This window comes from Pungitius pungitius, chromosome 5 (genome assembly GCF_949316345.1).
Source record: "Pungitius pungitius chromosome 5, fPunPun2.1, whole genome shotgun sequence".
Taxonomy (NCBI): domain Eukaryota; kingdom Metazoa; phylum Chordata; class Actinopteri; order Perciformes; family Gasterosteidae; genus Pungitius; species Pungitius pungitius.
Window position 1 is genome coordinate 1419053 of NC_084904.1, and position 19367 is coordinate 1438419.

The 19367-nt window shown below is 43.2% G+C and overlaps 1 protein-coding gene across 1 annotated transcript in view; it reads left to right on the top strand.

Moving 5' to 3' along the window:
* ccser1 (coiled-coil serine-rich protein 1) overlaps positions 1-19367 on the top strand; it is an 87382-nt gene that overhangs the window by 15433 nt on the left and 52582 nt on the right. Inside the window, exons 6-7 of the mRNA XM_037481968.2 lie at positions 1238-1343; positions 16456-16630. Of these exons, the coding sequence (XP_037337865.2) occupies positions 1238-1343; positions 16456-16630 (281 nt within the window). The remainder of the gene's footprint in view (positions 1-1237; positions 1344-16455; positions 16631-19367) is intronic.

A 19367-nucleotide genomic window follows, 5' to 3' on the forward strand; every position in this document is an offset into this window, starting at 1 on the left:
TGTGTGTGTGTGTGTGTCTAGTTTTGCCTCTCATCTAACCAATCTCACAGTCAAACTGTATATAAATATGAGATTATATTCACCCACCTCTACTCCAGGATACGGAGTCCCAGGTGGACTTGCAGAATATTAAAGCTGCAATCAAATAAAGTAAAATGCGCAGCGGCACTATGGAGTAAAGATTACAAGAGAATTTCCAGCCCTAATAAACTGAACTTCGTGTGCTTATGGGGGGTTGGAGAGCTTTTGGTGTGGAGGCTGGGTTTACACACACACACACACACACACACACACACACACACACACACACACACACACACACACACACACACACACACACACTGATTTAAAACACCTCTTAAAGCCCTGGTTGGCGCACAGCAAAAAGAGGTACGATCATTAAACACGCCCTAACATTGGAAGTGTGCATACTTAGTCATTAGACCTCTTGGTTTGACTGTAGCATAAAATTACAGGTTTGATGAGTTGTTCTCATAAAGTTAAGGGGCTCTGTGTTGGCAAAGGGAGGGGATGCTTCTTCACATTCCCAAATTACGGGGACTACTCTTAAGCACTCGCACACACCCGAGGCAGCATATTCATTCACAAGCAGCAGGCCGCGCACATACGCGCACACATGCATATGAAGGTAGACACACGTGCAACTAGACACACACCCATCCCACACATCCTCATTGGCTTTCTTGATTCCTACCCATCCCGGGTGGCTTGTTTGAAGCCTATATTAAAGATGCAGTTTTATTCCGTGTTTCCAATCCTACGGTGACTCATGCCCTGTGGAATTAGACGAGGACAGAGAGAGAGAGACAGCGAGACCTTTTCAAAGGCATGAACAAATGCCAAATCCTGGCTTCATTACCAGTTTTTTTTTATTCCAGACTATCTGACATTGCTCTGTCAAATGTGCCATTTAAAGTAGACTTATGCTTTTTTTAAAACAACTAATTGTGTTGTCATTATGCAAACCCATCACTACTGAATTTTAATAAGCTGCTTTGTGACATTACTGCCGTTTTATAGCTCCTATTTAATTTGGGAGGTTATGCAAGTAGACAGTTGTTATTTTTGATGGCTAAGTTGTGGAGAGGTTAGGTGCTTTTAATTTTAGCTGTCCGCTGAGATCACAAAATCAATGTTGTATAATGTGTGTGTGTGTGTGTGTGTGTGTGTGTGTGTGTGTGTGTGTGTGTGTGTGTGTGTGTGTGTCTGTGTACAGTGTCCAGAGAAGACTCGAGCCAGTCCCTGGCCTCCTGTCTGAACCTGCCCCCCTCCCCCATGGACCCATCAGGAGATCGCATCCCAGGGAGGGAAAACAATCAGAGGTAAATATCTGTGTTTGTATTATTAATACACTGTGCTGTGTGCTCCTCCTGTACAGCTGCAGGGGGGGTGGCGGTGTTATTGCCTTGCAAATCCAACAAAGCAAATGAATACAGATAATTCAAGTCTGTAATTGTGTTTGTTTGTGATGTCGCAGCTGAAATTGAGACTCGCTAGAACAGGGGCCGATTGTTTTTTTCTTTTCTTCTATTGTCCAATTTTGGTGAGCCTGTGCAAACTGTAGTCTCAGTTTCCTGTTGTCAGCTGACAGAAGCGGCCCCCGGTGTGGTCTTCTGCTGCCCGTCTTCTTCAAGGTCCCACGCGTTGTGCGCTCAGAGAGGCAATTGTGCATTCCTTGGTTGTCACAACTGCCGCTCGCTGGATATTCTCCTTTTATCGGACCGTTCTCTGTGTGAAAAGCCCAGTTAGATCATCAACTTGTGACGTACAGCCCAGCCAGGCCACCTTCAAAGTCACTTAAATCCCCTTTCTTGCCCATTCGAATACTTGTTTTGTATGTATATACACACACACACTTGTGTTTAGTAGACCATAATAACGATTAGACAGTAGTCAATACCCTGAGTTTCAATGAGATCCCGGGTTAATGATGGTTCTGCTCCCTTTGTCTCCCCTTTTGCTCTGGGGCGGAGCTCTAGCTCAGTTCAGCGTGACACACATCATCCGAAAAGCATGACAAGCCCCATGGATGAGGAACCGACCCAATGAGCAGTATCGATAATGGTACAAGTATTGATGAAACGATACCAAGAGCCTAAAACATCATCTCACACAATTGGAGCTCATGGAAGGCTCAAGAACCTGCTTTCGAGCCCACGTTTATCCTCTGGACCGCATAGGGTCAGACTCCGCACACAATGCCTCTTGGGAAACCAAGCGAGTCCATCCTAGGAAGGGCTGATCTTGAACTTGCCCAACAAGTTTTATGTCTTTGTTTGTTTGTGTACCACTGGCAAGGACCGTTTGATTTCTTCACTTGTATCTCCTTTCGGCCTGGGAATTAGGATGGGTGCTCCTGTGCACACAGGGCAATGAATGCACGCACACGACTTGTCAAACATACACGTTCGCACTGCAACTTATTGGCTTATTGGGTTTTATGGAGCCAGCGTGTAATAAAAGGGTTGTATCACCGGTGGGATTGTCCGATACGTCTGACACGCAGGCAGATGATTATACTCCCGTTGCTCCTCTCTCTTCTCACCGGTTGGATTCATTTTATTCCTGCTCCCACCCGTATGCATCGGTCCATCCACGTTCTGCCCTCATTAAGCCGGCTGTGAGCGTTTGTCTTTGCAGAGACAGCGCAGGTCAACTTATGGGAGTGGTTTCCAAGTAGGATTTATTCTATAACCACTGAGACAAAGGACTTAGCTTTGGCTTAAGTTTTTCTGAGAATAGTTTTTGATCACGATTTTAGCACTCTGAATATTGCTCTGAAAAGAGAGACATTTTCTCCGTCTAGACAGTGTCAGTGAATCATGTGCGCCAGGAATCGAGCCTTTCAACCCGGCCAAGGTTTTTGTCAGACGGATCGTTTTGGCTGTTTGATCTTTACTGAAGTCCCACTTGTCTTTGAAAGTGCACAGTACACACACACACACACACACACACACACACACACGTAGTTGCATTAATCCTCTATGTATACAAGGTGCCGGTCAAAATACCATTCATCTGGCGTTAGTTTTCTTCTGTTTGATTGAGTTGGCCTGGACTTTAGCATCACAGTCCATATGAGGAGATGGATCCATCCAATCAGAGATGGTGTAATATGATGGTATCTCATTAGCAGAGCAACGACATGAATAAATGTACAGGGAAATGCAGGACATTAGCGGTGTGGGTGTGGGTGGGCGCGCGCGTGCATACTTACTTGGATATATTTATATTGTTTAGTTGTTAAATGTTTGTACTTAAATCGGTTTAATTTTTTTTTTTTGTGTTGTGTGAAATTCTAGCTGAAAGCAAACAAGACCAACATGATGCGTAATGAGCATATTTCTCCTCTTACTTTAGCTTGTTAGGTGATGACCAAATGTTAGCATCCTAAGTACAGCTGAGTCTGTTGCAAAGGTCCTTTATTTTGGAAGTACTGGCTATAAATCAAAAATATTAAGCTATATCAAAGTAGATGCAGCTAGATACCATGTTAGTGCACCACTCAAGTTACTATTACTATTCAACATGAGGGGGACTTGAATGTGGGTACCAATTTTCAGGGCCCTCCACACAGACAGTGTTTCTGTCAAAAACGTATCATCCCCGGAGCCGAGCAGAAAGCGTTGCTAAAAGGAATGCAGTCAAGTCCCATTTCAATCAAGGTATGCCTGAGCGAGGTCCTAAGCCAACTAAACTGTAGACAAATCACACATTTGAGGCTGATACAGATTTCCAGACTCCTCTTTCTTTCTGTTGGATTTTGAAACAATCAAAGTTATTCTGGAAATCACACACACCTGGTGGTTTGGAATGCTATATGAATTGTGTGTCTCAGCACAGTGAAGATACTGTAGCGACACAAAAAAACATTATTACCACAGCAACTCGTGCAGATAGGGTTTTCATTTCTGGACCTAATTTTCCCAAATCGTGATCACTTGCTAATAACAGTGTCGGATCAGCACAGGGCTGCTGGTATGGGAGAATTTCCCACCGGGATGAATCAACATCCGCAACATCTTTATCAAACGGAACATTTCACGCAGATTTTACTGGGAAATCTCCAAATTCTGTGAGCGATGAGGCTGCGATTGGAGAGGAGAAAGAAAGCTGAACGTGTTTGCCCCAGGCTTGCTCTTTCTTTCTTTCCCAGTGTCTCTCGCTCTTTGTCTCAGGTTCCTTCATCCCTTGAGGGCACATTGATTTGGTTGAGGTGAAGCTAGCCCCCAACTATTCACACACAAGAACCCCCCCCCGCACACACACACACACACACCTGTCAGTCAGTCAGCCTGTCCAGAGAGAGTATCAGCTGCAGGATACTGCTGGCTGTCTGACAGGCTGCACAGAACATCTGCTGCACGTACACAAGCAAGCGCACACAGTCATGCACGCAGACCTCCCCTGTGATGTACGACAGTTGGATGATTTTGACGGCAAGCATTCAATCTTGTGCTTGTGCGTACTTTGTAAACATCCACGCCTCAATAACAAATGTATAGCGGTAAACACCATGTGCTGAATATTAGTTTCTGTTTCTTTGAGGCAGTTTGCGGAGGGAGAGATGAACAGAAGGGGGGGGGGGTGAAATGATGAGGGGAGGAAAATACATAATAATATGTTAAGTGAAGCAAACTTATATCAGCAATCACTTGGTGCATGCTGCACGAGGGGCTGAGCAGGGATAGCTGTAACTAGAAACTGATAATCATTTACCATTATTGTTTAATCTGCTGTTTATTTTTCAAGATTAATGGATTTGTGCTTTTGTCAATGAAAAAATAGAGAAATGCCCATTTGCGACGACCTTCAATGTTACATTCTCCCTCATTCCAGTAATTGATGTAACGTTGCAGCTCTGGAGGTTTCCACTGCACTGGCTTTGCAGTAGATTCATAGTAAAATACCATATTTCATATAAAGTCAACCCTTCATAAATCGGATGAAGTGTCGACTGCAGTCTAATGAACACATAATCATCTTTGTTTGCCATACACGCATTTTTCTTACTTGGTGACAACACCAAATCTATGCAGTCCTATTCTATACATTGACAGAATATATATGCAACAAAAATATATCTTTTGGCCTCAGCTTATGTGTTCTGTTACATAAAGGTACAGCAGTGCACTTCCTCTTGTTAATATTGCCCATCTTCCCTGCATGACAATGACGAGTGTGCCTCAGTGCACTTTAGGTGGGAGGGGGGGGGGGGGGGGGGGGCATCTTGAAGAAGAATTCTGAATATTAGTATGCATGATGTATCTTAATGTCTTATGTTAAGACATCGGCCCGTCCCTCGTCACTCCTATAGAAAAAGACACAGAGGAATTCAAATTGATAGTTGCGGTACAGTTTGCCTGTTGCTATGGCAACGACAGTCTGCCTGTTGAGTTGTTGCCTTGCCTTCTTCTTTTCTTTCCCTTTTTTGCACTGGTGATTACTGCGCAGCAGGTAATCAGAAAAGCAGACATGAAAACTGTCCAATGTGTCAGTGTCCGTCAATGTGCAGTGGACATTGATGGAAGTCTCAATTCCCACATCTCCACTTCTCATTAGACAATTACTCCACAGTCATAACACTCATGCTTGTGCATTGCCATAACAACACCTATTAGAAAAGGACGGGCATTTTTCTACCTTTTTTATAACTTTGATTAAGTAACCCCCAACATAAAGTACACTACCAAAACTCCATGCACATCCTATCACATGCCTCATGCTTTGCTAGGTAGCGTCATAGATGGCCATACACCTGTTAGACTCGAGTCAGTTGGGTGGTTAAACAGTGCGGAGGGGTTTGAAAAAGAGACCCTCTTCCTACATTAGGGTGGATATGGTGCACACTGTTATATGGTGCATTGTAGTCTCCCACCTAGACATGTAATCTGTGATTAGAGCATATTTCCTCACGTACAAACACTAACAGGGGGGGAGCACGTTTGTTGTTGGTATGATTCATAAAGTACATCAGCCAAATTGTGGTCTAATCCCACCTGACTGGATATAGTCAGCGAAAAAATAGCACTCGGTGTCTCCTCCCACAGGATGTCGCACACGTACAAACATTCACGCACATGCACATGTATGAAAATAGACAAGCGTAAAGAATCCAGCTGAGCCTCGGAGAAGAGCCGGGGACAGATAAATTGCACTGCAGCATGATTTTCAGACACATGGACAAACCCAGCATCCAGGGAGAGGATGAGGGAGTAGAGTCTCCTCCCCCTCGGTTCCATTTGCTGGAATACAATTATGCAGAATTTATTAATCCAACAAGTAGATGTCTGTCTTCTAATTCATCTTTGGCTTTTGAACTGTCTTGCATTATTTATCCAGGGCCCCAACGCTAACTATAAAACACATGGTTATTTTTTTAATATTTTGAGTAATTAAAATACTTTACAGTAAGACGTGTTCTTAATAAATGTGACACGTGTTGTGCTGGCCGTATAATTCAAAGCTGCCAAGATGCGCGCCCCCCCCCCCCCCCCTTTACGAGTACTGCCATTTATACATAAGCAGCGGTATTGCGGGCAACATTGCCGATGCTGACAACCCAGAATTTGTTGCCGATTTCTCGAAGTGGGGGCCGACGGTAGACGGGGGGCAACCCCTACCGTCAATCCCGAACACCACAGTAGTAGTAATGTTTGTTCTCCGGTGTTATTTGCCGTCCAGGGCTCTATTCTCTCTCACAGTGCGTGCCCACGGGTCGTGTGCACTAGCTAGCCGTCATGCTCTCGGGGGAAATGTGGTTTCACGCCCTCATGCTCATTTTTCATTTTCAGACCAAGCCTAATAGACTTCACACGTTAAAAGTCCCGTAGTCTAATTTTTGATCACTCAATTGGGCTTATCAAATGTTCAACACTGGGAGTCCAATTAGTGTTGGCTTCCATTCCCCCCCCCCCCCCCCCCCCCCTGCTTTGAGGGGAGCTTGCTGTTCTGGTTGGAATTGTTAGGTACAAATATCAGATTGGCGAAGAATAAGTCATTCCTTTGTTGTTGGTTTTTTTTTTGTTACTTAGTGGTCTGTTGCAGAAAGGAAAGCAAACACTCTTTTGTTACCAGATTGTAAGATCCGGTAACAAATTGGTAAATGTTGTTTTTCTGAACTTTAATGTCAATTTGTCGCATATGAGGAGGATTTTTGAATAACAAAGACAGGAGGGCTCTTTTGTTTTTGGTGCAGCGTGCTGAGATAAGAGCATGGCTCTAAGGGAAATGTAGAGCAAAATGCAAACATTTGCATTGTGCAGAGAAACATTGAGATGTATCCAACCCTGTTTGTTTCTTATCTCAAACACATTCCTAACACCATTTACTCAGCGAATACTCACTATTTCCTATTAGAATTTGACGCTCTCTCAACCGCCCTGATTCTTCTGTAGGGGTGTCTGCAAGAAACTTTTTTTTATTTTTGAGCTCAAGAAATAAGTTACAACCAAATTGATTATTTCAACTTTTGAGGGCGTGCACGTGCGCTTTCTCCACAGGAGTTACACGATAAGATCAATATCAATCTCATATCTGTGCACCAAGTGGAGAGATGCTTATCCCGGCTTAGGATAAAGACCGGAACCCGGGACTGACGGCTCAGAACAGAGATCTAAAAGCTCAAAAAACTCATTTGTAGCAACATGCTGTAACTATTTCTTGGCAAACAACGGCTAGATTCAGTGTTGTCACAGCGGTTTCTTGCAAAATTTGGAACCATCGCGCGTGCTTGGAGAAAACTAAATCCAACGAAACCTCCCTGGCCGTATCCGGCATCCCGTGCTCGACGACATGGAAGTGTAACGTGGGTTCACTTTACTCGCTTGGTTTGGGTTTAGATAAAACAAGAGATGCATTGTGTTAATTGGTGTCTTGTTGAACCAGGCTCTCTATTTTCCCTTTTCCGATTAACTTTGCTGCACCCAGAAAGATCTCATACATAAAGATCCTCTTGTTGCTTCAGCAGGTGGAATTAAATTACATCAAAGCAGGATTCCACTTGGTTTCATTACAGCCTTTTATATGTAAAAACCTTTATTAAATAACCTTTAGGTCTTCACATACTGCACACCAATGTCCTCTCCAAACACACATGTACTTTATATATCAGTATTGCCATGGAAACCACTTTTGAACCACAAATGAATGTGAGCAGCATAAATCGCTTTACTATCTTGCATAATGGGAGTTTATTCTTTGTACGTTTGCCCCTTTCCATTTGAGCGAGCCAATCTTTTCATTTGGCATGCATGAAATGACTGGATTACCTGTACGGCACAGGAGGTGAGGTTGATGGATACAGTTTGCACCGACTATCCTCTCTTTTACCCATCTCTCTTTAACTCTGTCTCTTTGTCTTTCTTGTGGTCTCACATTTTCCAGCAGTAGTCAGGCAGCGAGCCTTCCTGTGTTTTTTGGTTATTCTAACCTGAGTGCAGAGTCTGTCATGATGCAGTTGTGCGCGCAGGATCACTGTCAGGTCAGGTGTGTACTGTGATTCGTTCTGTTAGGGTGGCGACAAAAGTGCCACTAAGGTCACAAATCAGAATTATGACTAATCTCAACCATTATATCTGAAATTAGGCAGATGACACATGAGAGGAAATGAGGCGAGGACAGCAGACCGAAGCTTTTCCATATATTCAGATGTTGTTGACTGTCATCATAAAGCATTAGTAACACGCTGTTTTTGTCCGCTCCACGAAATCCCCAAATGGGAATCGGCCAATCGGCTTATTGGTACAGACTCAATAAAAAAAGAATATTGATAGACTGACTTTATCGTCAGCAAAGGAGTTCTTAAAACCACTTTTTAACTTGCGCCCCTGACCTCCGTGTCGTCTGCCTGGTGGTGGCGGGTCGTACTAAGAGTTTAGCCTATGGGATGGATCAGAGGATTCTCTTTGCCCTGTTTAAGTAAACACGGCTCAGGAAGAGACTGAAGATTATGATGATCCTTTTTTTTTTTTTACCAAGGATTTGTATTGCAGTCCGAACCAAATGTTTTGTTACGATGGGAGCTCTGCGCCCACTGTGCAACCAAAACCACACAACTGGATTATAGTAGCAACATTAGCTATAAAATGCATTATCATTATGGCCTACCACACTATATGGGTTATTGTATCTGGGGTTTGTGTAATATTCCTTTTGCAAGGCTCTTCTGAGCATTTGCACATTAAGCTTCTCGTAGCTGCCGTGTTGGGAGAAGTATAATAGTTTTTTTTATTAATAAAAACAACTACAAGACATAGGATGATTGAAATTCTTGTCCTTTTAATATCATAGCGTTAGAATGAAAAGCGTAACATTGTCCTGTCCTTACGTAATGAATAGAATAGACAAAAAGTCAGTGTGCACTAGAAATAGTCATTTCTTTTGGGTGGGGAATTAACCTTTTTTTAAATGGATTTGGTTTGACTTGAGATTATAAAAAAGCAACTCCGCCTCAGTCAACCAGTGGTTGCTTTCCTAAACTATTTACCTTTTGGCAAACACCATTAATAGAATAATTAGTTAAATAAATCCTCTGACGCTTGCATAACACTATAAACTCAAGAAAGTAACATGATTTCCTTGAGGCAGTCACTCGCACTAGTGACCTTTGACCTCATAGCTTAGGCTTTCCATGTTAAAAAGTATTCATTTTCTACATTAGTGGAAAACCACTTCAGGCTGCAACACACAGGACACGATGTTGTGTTGTGTTGTGTTGCAGTGTGGCTCGGCCATATTCTCTGGAAGAGAAACAACTGTAATGTGGCACATGGGACGTAGATGGAATACCTTTCTCCAAGCAACGAGAGGTTTTGCTAGTAATTGTGTGTGTTCTGAGAACTGCCCTAGGCCGTTCCTCAACTACAAGCCAGCATGCTGTACTCATACTCAGCCTTTTTGCATTGGATTAACAACATTACTTTCACAGATGCAAAGGACAGTGTCAGAAGGTCAGAAATAACAAGTCAGGGAGGGACGAGTAGAGTGAGAGGCAGTAGTTAAAGAAAACTCAGGCAGACAGCATTGATTATTTTGCAAAACAATTCCAAATTCAGCATTCACGGGTAAAACAAAAAAGGACAATTAGTTTAATAAGAAAAAGTTACCACTGCCATGTTACATTGTTTTTACATGCTCCCCCTTCTATAGTTTCTCCCCCCCTGTGTCTGAAGACTCAAATTCACCATTAGATTCACAGCCTGGAGCTCGGCTTGTGCTCACTCCTTAGTCACAGATGCACTTTATGCACTGAGATAAGTTTAATGGCGGCATTAAACATCCATAGCCTCAGGTGCTGAATGCAGATGAGCGCACTGTGTCGCTCAGATGGGAAGGAGATGACAAATGAGGCCGATCATTCTCCAATAGCGGCGGTGAACTGTTATACTTTGCTTGTGCGTGCACACAAGTGCGCACGTGACGCACAGCCGCCTGCCGCGCACGCGCACACGTCGCGGATCGTCCCCATTAATGGGTTTCTTTTTGCCAGGAATAAAATGTTATCACGGTGAAAGTTAATTGTCGTCGGAGAATGATTGACTGGATGTTCTGGCCACGTCTTGGTGTTCAACTGTCATGCACTGTAATTATTTCTGAGACAATGCCGTTTTTATATTTCTGAGTGACAACCTCCTTCACTGCTGCCAAAGATAATGCACTCTAATCAAACCTAATGTATTTGTCTAGCAGTCATTTGTCACTCCATATGCTAACTGAACATTATTTACACATCGACATCAAAGTGCGCATACAGAATTGGGTGTCTTTGTATTGTTGTCTCTCTCTCTCTCTGTGTGTGTGTGTGTGTGTGTGTGTGTGTTGTTTATTGCTTAAGGGAATGCGCAGGTATGTGTCAGTGCTGGGAGCCAACGGCCAAGTAATAAAACACTGAGTGGTTAAATAATGAAAGTCATAAAAAGAGAGATAATTGGCTTTTTCAGGTCTGTAATGGATCACTTGCTGCCGTGAGAAATGTCTTCTGAGAGGAGACGGTTGTGTGTCAGAGGGACTGAGGACAGAGTTTAAGGAAGAGAAGGACAATGGGCAAAGAGTAACATGGTAAAAAAACAGGGAAATATTGGAGATATCATGAGGCTAGGTACAAAATATTGTGAGGAGTGCAATGGTAATCTTTCTCTATTTAGTTTTTCGTTACTTTGTTTAATTACTCTGACGTAAAGACTTGAAAGAGAAACCTTTCTGTGAAAACATTTAATTGCACTCTAATCAATACATTCCGTTGTAATTACTGTCGCTTCACATCGACGCGCCATGCTGTACCAGTTTCATCCAGCAGCTGGTGTAAAACTACATCCACATGAATCCTGATTAGGACGGTGTTCTCCTCTAATTGACTCCTATCACTAAGCCCTGCTCCCTGCACTCTCATACGTTCAACCTGTTCAGAGGTGCTGTGGGTCCGTGGGTGGGTGGATGTGTGTGTGTGTGTGTTTGTGGCTTCGTGGGTGGGTGGGCGCGTTGGTCGGGGGTGCAAGAGAGCGAGTTGCAAAAAGAGAGGAATAGAGTGAGCGCGTCGGGCTATTGGCTCATGACAGTGGAAAGACTGATGACCCTGAGGAGAGGAACGGCCTCCCGGCCTGTTCAACATCTATCATCACTGAACAGACTTGTCTTCAACTGTGCCGTGCACTTCCCTGGTGTTTGTACGCGTTTGTATGTGCGACCGTGTGTGTGTGTGTGTGTGTGTGTGTGTGTGTGTTTGTGTTTGCTCTTCCGCACCTGCATGGCTTAATTATCTTTCAAATCAGACCTCAGTGCATAGCTATAAACTGTCTTCATCTCCTCTGTGACTGCTGGCGGTGTAACGGCTCACTGCGGTCCCGGCTCGGCCCTTTCCCTGATTTAGGAGTCGTGCTTTTGTGCAGGTTGTAAGAAAACGTCTCTTTTCGTTCCAATCGCACAGACAGCTGGTCGGCGGGTAGACATCTTGCCCAAATGTGTTGACCATTTTCATTATAAAAATATGGAACATTTGAAACGCATCTGTACCACCCTGTACAATCACGGAGCTAACAGATGTTTCTTGTTTCAACTAACACAATGGTAATGCTGCGTTGGCACCGAAATAAATGCATGCAGGAGGATCTGCAGTTTGCACCAACAACCACCAGGTTGCACCCATGAGCGCTGCAGATGCAGTTTCTATATTTTCGGTTTGGTAGTCATGGCGACTCTCTCTCTCTCTCCGATGCTCGTTTCACAATGTACATCTTGGGTAGGGACATAATCAAGTATCTAGAAGTATGAGAAGAAAAAGAATGTCACGCACACACAGGTCAATAAATGGAACAACAGTACTGATGTTCCTGATAAATCTGTGATACCTGAATAACATTATTGCAACATTCCGCTGAAAAATAATCCCAAGAGACAAATGTGAAAATATTTTTTGATATTTGGACCCGAACAAAGTGTCATTCACCTTGATATACGTAAGTATTTCTTTTTCATTTTCAGTCCAATACAAACATACAAAAGTCCCCCAATTTAGTCTGTGTGGGAATACACAAAAACCTGCAAATGATGAAACAAGGAGAATATTGCACTTCAAGGGAGGGAGTGAGAGGAGGAGAGCCTTGTCATGCACTTAGCATGTGCAACGTGTCCCTAATCACATGCTCTACAACGGTGGAGCAACGCTGACACATCCCCCCCCCCCCCGCCCCCCGGGCTCACACACAATATGGGTTTCATTTAGTCCGACAGATATCCCTCTCTATTCCAATTTAGGTTTACCTTTTTTTTTTTCAGGCCCTTTGTGATCAAGTAAATATTGTGAATGTAAATACTGGCTTTGCATGGATTATTGCAGATTCAAGTGTTGCCAGATTTAGTTGATTTTGACAGCTTTTGTCAACATTTTGTGGGGTTTCGAAAATATTCTGAAAGAAACCCGTCATTCATTGTTTGGGATAACGAAGGACCTTGACGTGGTCTCCATGGATAGCACAATGTGAATAAGATGTCTTATTCATCTGAAAATCTTATCTTTGCTTGTTTTCATGCAGATTTTGAAGCCCTCTGAAGCCCTCTGATGATTGTGTTGATGTGTTTTCTCGTGTACGTGTTATAAATTCAAGGTTCTACACGTTTTTCTGGCAAGGTAATGCTCAGGGATGCTTTTTATTGAATGGGGCGGGTTTTAATAAGAAGTTTCTAAGAACCCGACAGCGCTGTTCATCAAAGTCAAGGGTTTTGCGTACCCATCTATCTTACTGAACTACATCTCCTTACTTTGCCCTGCATCCCCTTATCTACTCGTGCTTTCACACTAAATATTGCCAGATACAAATCTATTGCAATGTACAGTAGTTGAAGATTGATGTTATAGCTTTTTCTTCTACTTTTTATTTAGATCTTAAAAGCATTTGAGACTTGGAAGCAAAATAAAATCACCATGCCGCTGCAGACAGCAAGACACAGGACCCAGAAAGGATATTTTAAGGAGAGATTTAGTGGTATTCACGTTTAATAAAAGAACACTATATATTCTAGTGTTACATCTAACCAGGAATATTCCACTTCTTGCTGTGCATAAGTGCTGCACGGCTCTGATTGTTGTTTTGGGAGAGGTTGAGTGTCGTTTGAAACCCCTCTCCCACTCATTTTCCTGTCACTCCGTGGATTTGATCTGCACCACTGAGGTAAAAGAACGAACCAAACGTGAAGCCCTGGTGAGAGTAAGAAAAAGGGCAGGCGCGTCAGAGGGCTCCGAGAGACACGAAACCAAAAGACAACTAAGGGAAGAAGAAAGCGATTGTTGTGGTGCTGCACATCGCCTCCCGACACAAGCTGTCATCGGAGAAAGTGCCTGATTGATCATACGCCGTTTAGAAACACTCAGTCCATCCAGCCTGCATAGCAGGTCTGTGCATTAGAGAAAGAAATAGAGAAAGGAACCAAAACTAAAACGAAAAAAAGTTTTGGGGGGGGGAAACACAGTGTGTTCATATGTAGTCCAGTTAATACTTTGTAGTGGTAATAGTTTGCACTTTAGTCTGTTGGTTTGTTTTTTCTGTTTCACAGCACAACGACCTTCAAGTGTGACGTTCAACAGGTTTCTGTCACGTCCCGTGTTTTGACATTTGGAAAATCTCTGCAGGCCAAATAGGAGCCGCCTGTGCATTGTAATTGGTAGAAAGCCTGACTTTAATTGCTTTTTAATTGTTTTAAGTGGATACAGGAAGCCCGACCGCTTTTAAAATGTCGCCTTTTCAGCAACGAGCGGGCTTAATGTTGAGGTACAAGTGAAGGGATAGTTGGGGTGTTGTGATCCGGTCTTATCCATATTCAGTGCATTACCCGCAGGGTTTGGGAAAGGCAGACATGATCAGCGGCACATGATCAAAGCGATGTGCTGCTGCCAGTGTTTGGGAAATCTAAAAAGAAAGACGCATCTAAAAAAAAAAATGTTACACTATATCTGGACTATTTTCCGACCTGAATGCGGTTTTTGTCCACGTAGTCCTGAGCTTTGAAGGCAGCAGAGATGAGCTTCACACTCGGTTCGGTCCCCCGCCGGGAAGGGCAATCTAAGCGGGAGGGTAAGGTGGTGACAGTGTTCTAGATACAGCCTACACACATTCTTTTCAGGTGGGCCTTTCTTTTAGGTTTCTTAAATGAATTGACAATGCAGTACTCCTGCTTCTCCAAACTGGGGGGTTGCCGTCTTCTGTATTTAATACACTAACAAGCGAGAAATACCTCACACAAGCCACTTCAAAAACAGACTAAACTAGTTAGAAGATTTGATCATTGCTGCTTTTGAATTTAGTTTGACTCTTGGTTGGATTTCCTACATTTGAATCCTTAGCTAACCCCACATCTGTTCATGTTAAGTGACTTTTTTACTTTACATTAGTAACGATGAGACGCGACTTTGAAAAGGTTAAGCATTGTTAGACAGCTTAGTTGTTTTTATTGCAGCATTAAAAGAGCAATACACGTATCCATGAACTAGTAACCAACAGGAAATGTTGATGATCAAATGCGATGGTAAAAAATCATTTTATTAAAATCTTTTAACACCCCATAATCATCAAAAATGGTAGTAAATATTAACATTGTTTACTACTGACAATTGCAGTTCCAGTCATGACTCTAAATAAGCAGCTGGATTTGTACACATTAGTTACTAATGCTGTTAAAGCGAAACATCTTTACTTTGAGTCTGAATATTAAGTGTGTCTTAAGTTTTTAGCAGTTAACTGTTGAATTACAACTTTAAAACTGGCAGAACATGCAAAGTGGCTCCCGAGCAGGCAGCGACTATGAAGGTACAGCTTTTATCAATAAGGTCAGGGTTTTTTAGCTGAGTTTTAGTGTCGGCTGGAGGCCAAAGAGAGATGAGCAATAATGTGACATTGAGCGACTCTGGCTGGTCGCAGCTCGTGTCCTCTGCTGGTCTAAATGGGTGTTTAGGAGAGAAGAACCGGGGCCGTGGACCACACACCAAAGACACACAGCTCCAGAGGCCTGTTTACCGCTTAATGGACTGTGCTCTCAAATGGGACGGTTAATTGAAACAGTTTGAGCTGCCCATGTCGTCGGTGTTCATGTGTGTCGAAGTTCAAACCCTCATAAGCCCACCGTAACAAAACGCCGCGTGGAGGGGAAGCGGAGGGTCACGTCGGTTCTGTTGCTGGTTAATGATCACGCTGTCAAAAATCCTCGTCAAGCCAACCGGGAGATCTCCGACACACACACACACACACACACACAGCTGTAATGGGCCGTTCTGAATCAGAACCACAAGCGTCCTTGTGAGTGGTTAATGGCAATGAGACGAAGGATTACGACATGGACTTTGTGCTGTGGCTTCTTTGATCTCTGAGTGCATTGTGTGATCTCGTGTTTTCACACCCAGGCATTATGTTTCCCCCATGTGGGAGTTTGTGAGCATTAAATCCTTCACGTTTCATTTTGAATAATCTCACAGTAGAACAGACTTATTATAGATATCAATGCTCATTAAAAAGAAGACCATGGGGAGTTTTTGGAGGACCTGTTGAATGGTTGCAGGTCTTGGTCCCCGTGTGACCTTTAGTTCAACTTAAATTATCCTGCCTCTGTAGAAATATCTCTTCTCGTTTGCTTTTTTTCTTCTTCCCTTATTCACTAACTATAATTTATAAGTCCCTTTGCTTTAACTGTCTGCAGACCGATTTATCTCATTGCTCTGTAGAAAGTAGGTGCATGTTTGTGCCTTTTCTGTTGGCTAAACGCAATATCAGAAGGGACTCTGGGAACTAATGGGATATATAGAAGCAGCAGGGATCCACGCCATCTGCAGGGATCAAAGGCATACATGAGAGTCTACTGGTTGCCAGTCGAGGGCAGCGAAGACGGGTCAACGATCCAGTTCTTCCACACTGACTCATCCTAACATTTCATTTCACTTTCCTTTTCCTCCAGGGAGCCAAGCCGTCCGACCAGCCTGCTGCCCGCCGACTGGAGCTCGGGGCTGGGTTTGGGGAGGGAGGATGAGTCCTTACCTCCAGGCCTGGAGACCCTTCCACTCAGACTGATGCAGCAGGACTGCACGGCTGTCAAAACCCTGCTTTTAAGGCTAAGACGCACACTGCAAGAGGTGGGAAATACACACACACACACACACACACACACACACACACACAGGCCAACAGAATCTTCTCAACAGGACTTCATACTCTGGTTAAGACACTGTGTATCACAAAGCACAAGAACAACGCGACTTAAAGCCACTGTGCTTTGTTTTTGCTCTTCTACCACACCAACAGACGCGTCTTTGATCAAGTTACACATGCATTAAATAGCTTTAACCCAAGTAGGGAAAGTGGTAAACAAATGATATGCAGCACAAACCCAGCAGCACTCCAATGACAAAATCTTCCCACCCAGTTTTAATGGGCTCTACTTCAACTCTATGAAATCATCTCAAAGTGGGGACTTTTCTGCCTTAAAAGGTCTCTTTAATCACTTTGTTTTGCTAATTTAATCACATCCTTCAATTTGTGGATGAAACTAAGAAGCACATTTGAGCGTTTGCCATCATATTCTTTATCTGCACACATACACTCACTCAAGCGCCACATAATAATCCTCCACTTCTAGAGAATCACTCTGCTCTCTAAAAGCTTTAGCCTCCTCAAAAGTAAAGTTTTACCGCAGACTCTGAGGCCATCTCAGTGTCATAGCATGGACATCCACAGACAACAGGCATGATTAGTTATGATCATTTAGTTAAGCACTGACGAGTTGCACCGCCCTGGGGCGTGATGTAATGGTTTTTACGTTGGCACTACTTTACCTCACAACGTCAATTGAAGGTAATATTGTTCTAGCTTCCAAGCTTTTCCAATATAGCATTTTGTCATTGAGATTTTTTGAGAGATTTTTCAAATACTTCAAAAACGATTCACACGTTGGATTCTGAGTCGTAATGATAAAACTGCAGATTTTGCAGAATGTTTTGACAGTAGTTATTTGGAGGTTTTCTTTTGGTGGAGCCTAATATATTGTGTTGTGCTGTGTTTTGTTTGGGAATAAAGCAGTTATGTTCTTGCTAATACTACTGTGTTTTGAAAAATGTATGCACCAAAGAGGGGTGTTAGTAATACCCATCCCGGCTTTGTAAGTTGAGCTGACAGAACATCCATTTGCAATGTCTGGCTGCCGTTTCCTTCTAATCTACATGGGTGACTGACCCTCACCAAACACAGCAATGTTATACAGACACACTCTAACAAAAAGACATATGAAAGGGTGCCCAGACCATCCCTAATACCCCACTATTAGTACATCTGAACTAAGATCAAAGCTCTCTGTAAGGACCTCTCTGGGAATTACAGTCCGCAAAAGCATATGTAGAACTTTCGCCCATTTTTTTTCCTTCACTTCTCATCTTGTTTTTTTTTCCTCCCAGGACAACTGTGAAAGAGACACGATATGTTAAGGTGATAATTAGTGGCGAGAGACATAAGCTAGAGTGCTGATGGAGAGACTAAAGGGAGTGCAAGAGGAGAGGGAATATGAATATAAAGGAGGGGAGACTTTTCTTCCTCTCGTGTCAGAGCTGTTGTGTTACATTGCAAATGTTGTTATCTGACATCACTGATGTAATCCATCTTGCAGCAATGAGAGAGGGGACCCGGCATGCCAGCATGCTTTGAATTTTATTTACATGATCTTTTGGTATTGAACTCCAATCTTCTGTCGTTTTTTTTAAATTTATCTAAAGTAATCTTCTCTCTTATGTCACCCAAAACACTCTTCAGCTTAATACAGTGTGTCACACTAAGATGATGCAGTTCTTTTCCAGTAGCGCTCAGAACAACTTAAAAGCCAAGGATGCTCACAAAGAGTCCATTATTACAATAATGACTCATGCAGAGTATTTTAACAGTTATGAAACCAGCGCCGGAGCCCAAGCGTCCAACACTTATCTCATTATCTCCTAGATGTCCCTCTCTGTTCTGCTCTACACCAGTCACTGCTGTAGCATTATCCCTGAACAACAATACAATACCAAATTACAAAATGCGGGGACTAAAAGGGAATATTACATGATCTACATAATGTATTATTCCCCAAGTTGCAGGGATTTTTTTATTAATTTTGTCGTATTTGTCGAAAAATAAGTCTAATGCAGCTCAAAGGTTGTCTGCCAGAAGACCAAGACGCAGTGAGTAAGGTCATGAAAGGAAACGCAAACTTGCCAATTTCCCATTTGCTGTCAAAAGCTTAAAAAACCCCGGAGCGGCTTAGATGCAAACCAACCTCCATGTCCCCAGTTAAACTTGGACTTGGGAACTCAGTGGCGTCTCTCTCTCTCTCTCTCTCTCTCTCTCTCTCTCTACGGCGTAACCGAGTGTGCCACTACTCTGAGTGTCCTGCTATTAGTACTGACGAATGCATATCATTACACAAGAGATGCATGACCGACAGGCCAGATAATACATCACACCGTATCATTTCCGGGCTTTGCTGTGCATCATATTAGTCGGATTAGCATATTTAAGGCAGCTGGTGATACTCTATCCGTCCTTGATTTATTTCTCTCTCAGCATTTTATCCTTTTGGCTGCACGGAGGAACAATTCGAAAGTGCCACTGTCCATGTGCGCATTAACGTTGCCTAAACCAATGATCCCCATTTGTCAATGTCAGCCATGGTTTCTAGCAAATCTGTGGCGGTCGTATTTATTTACAGCAAATAGACACAGTCTTTTGTAGGCCTGGTCCATGCATGGCCCCGCCAGACCCCGGTGTCCCAGTGACTCTTACCCCTGAGGCAGCTGCTTGCCTCGTGGCAAAAAATAAATTTAAATTCCTCACCCTTTGTTTTGC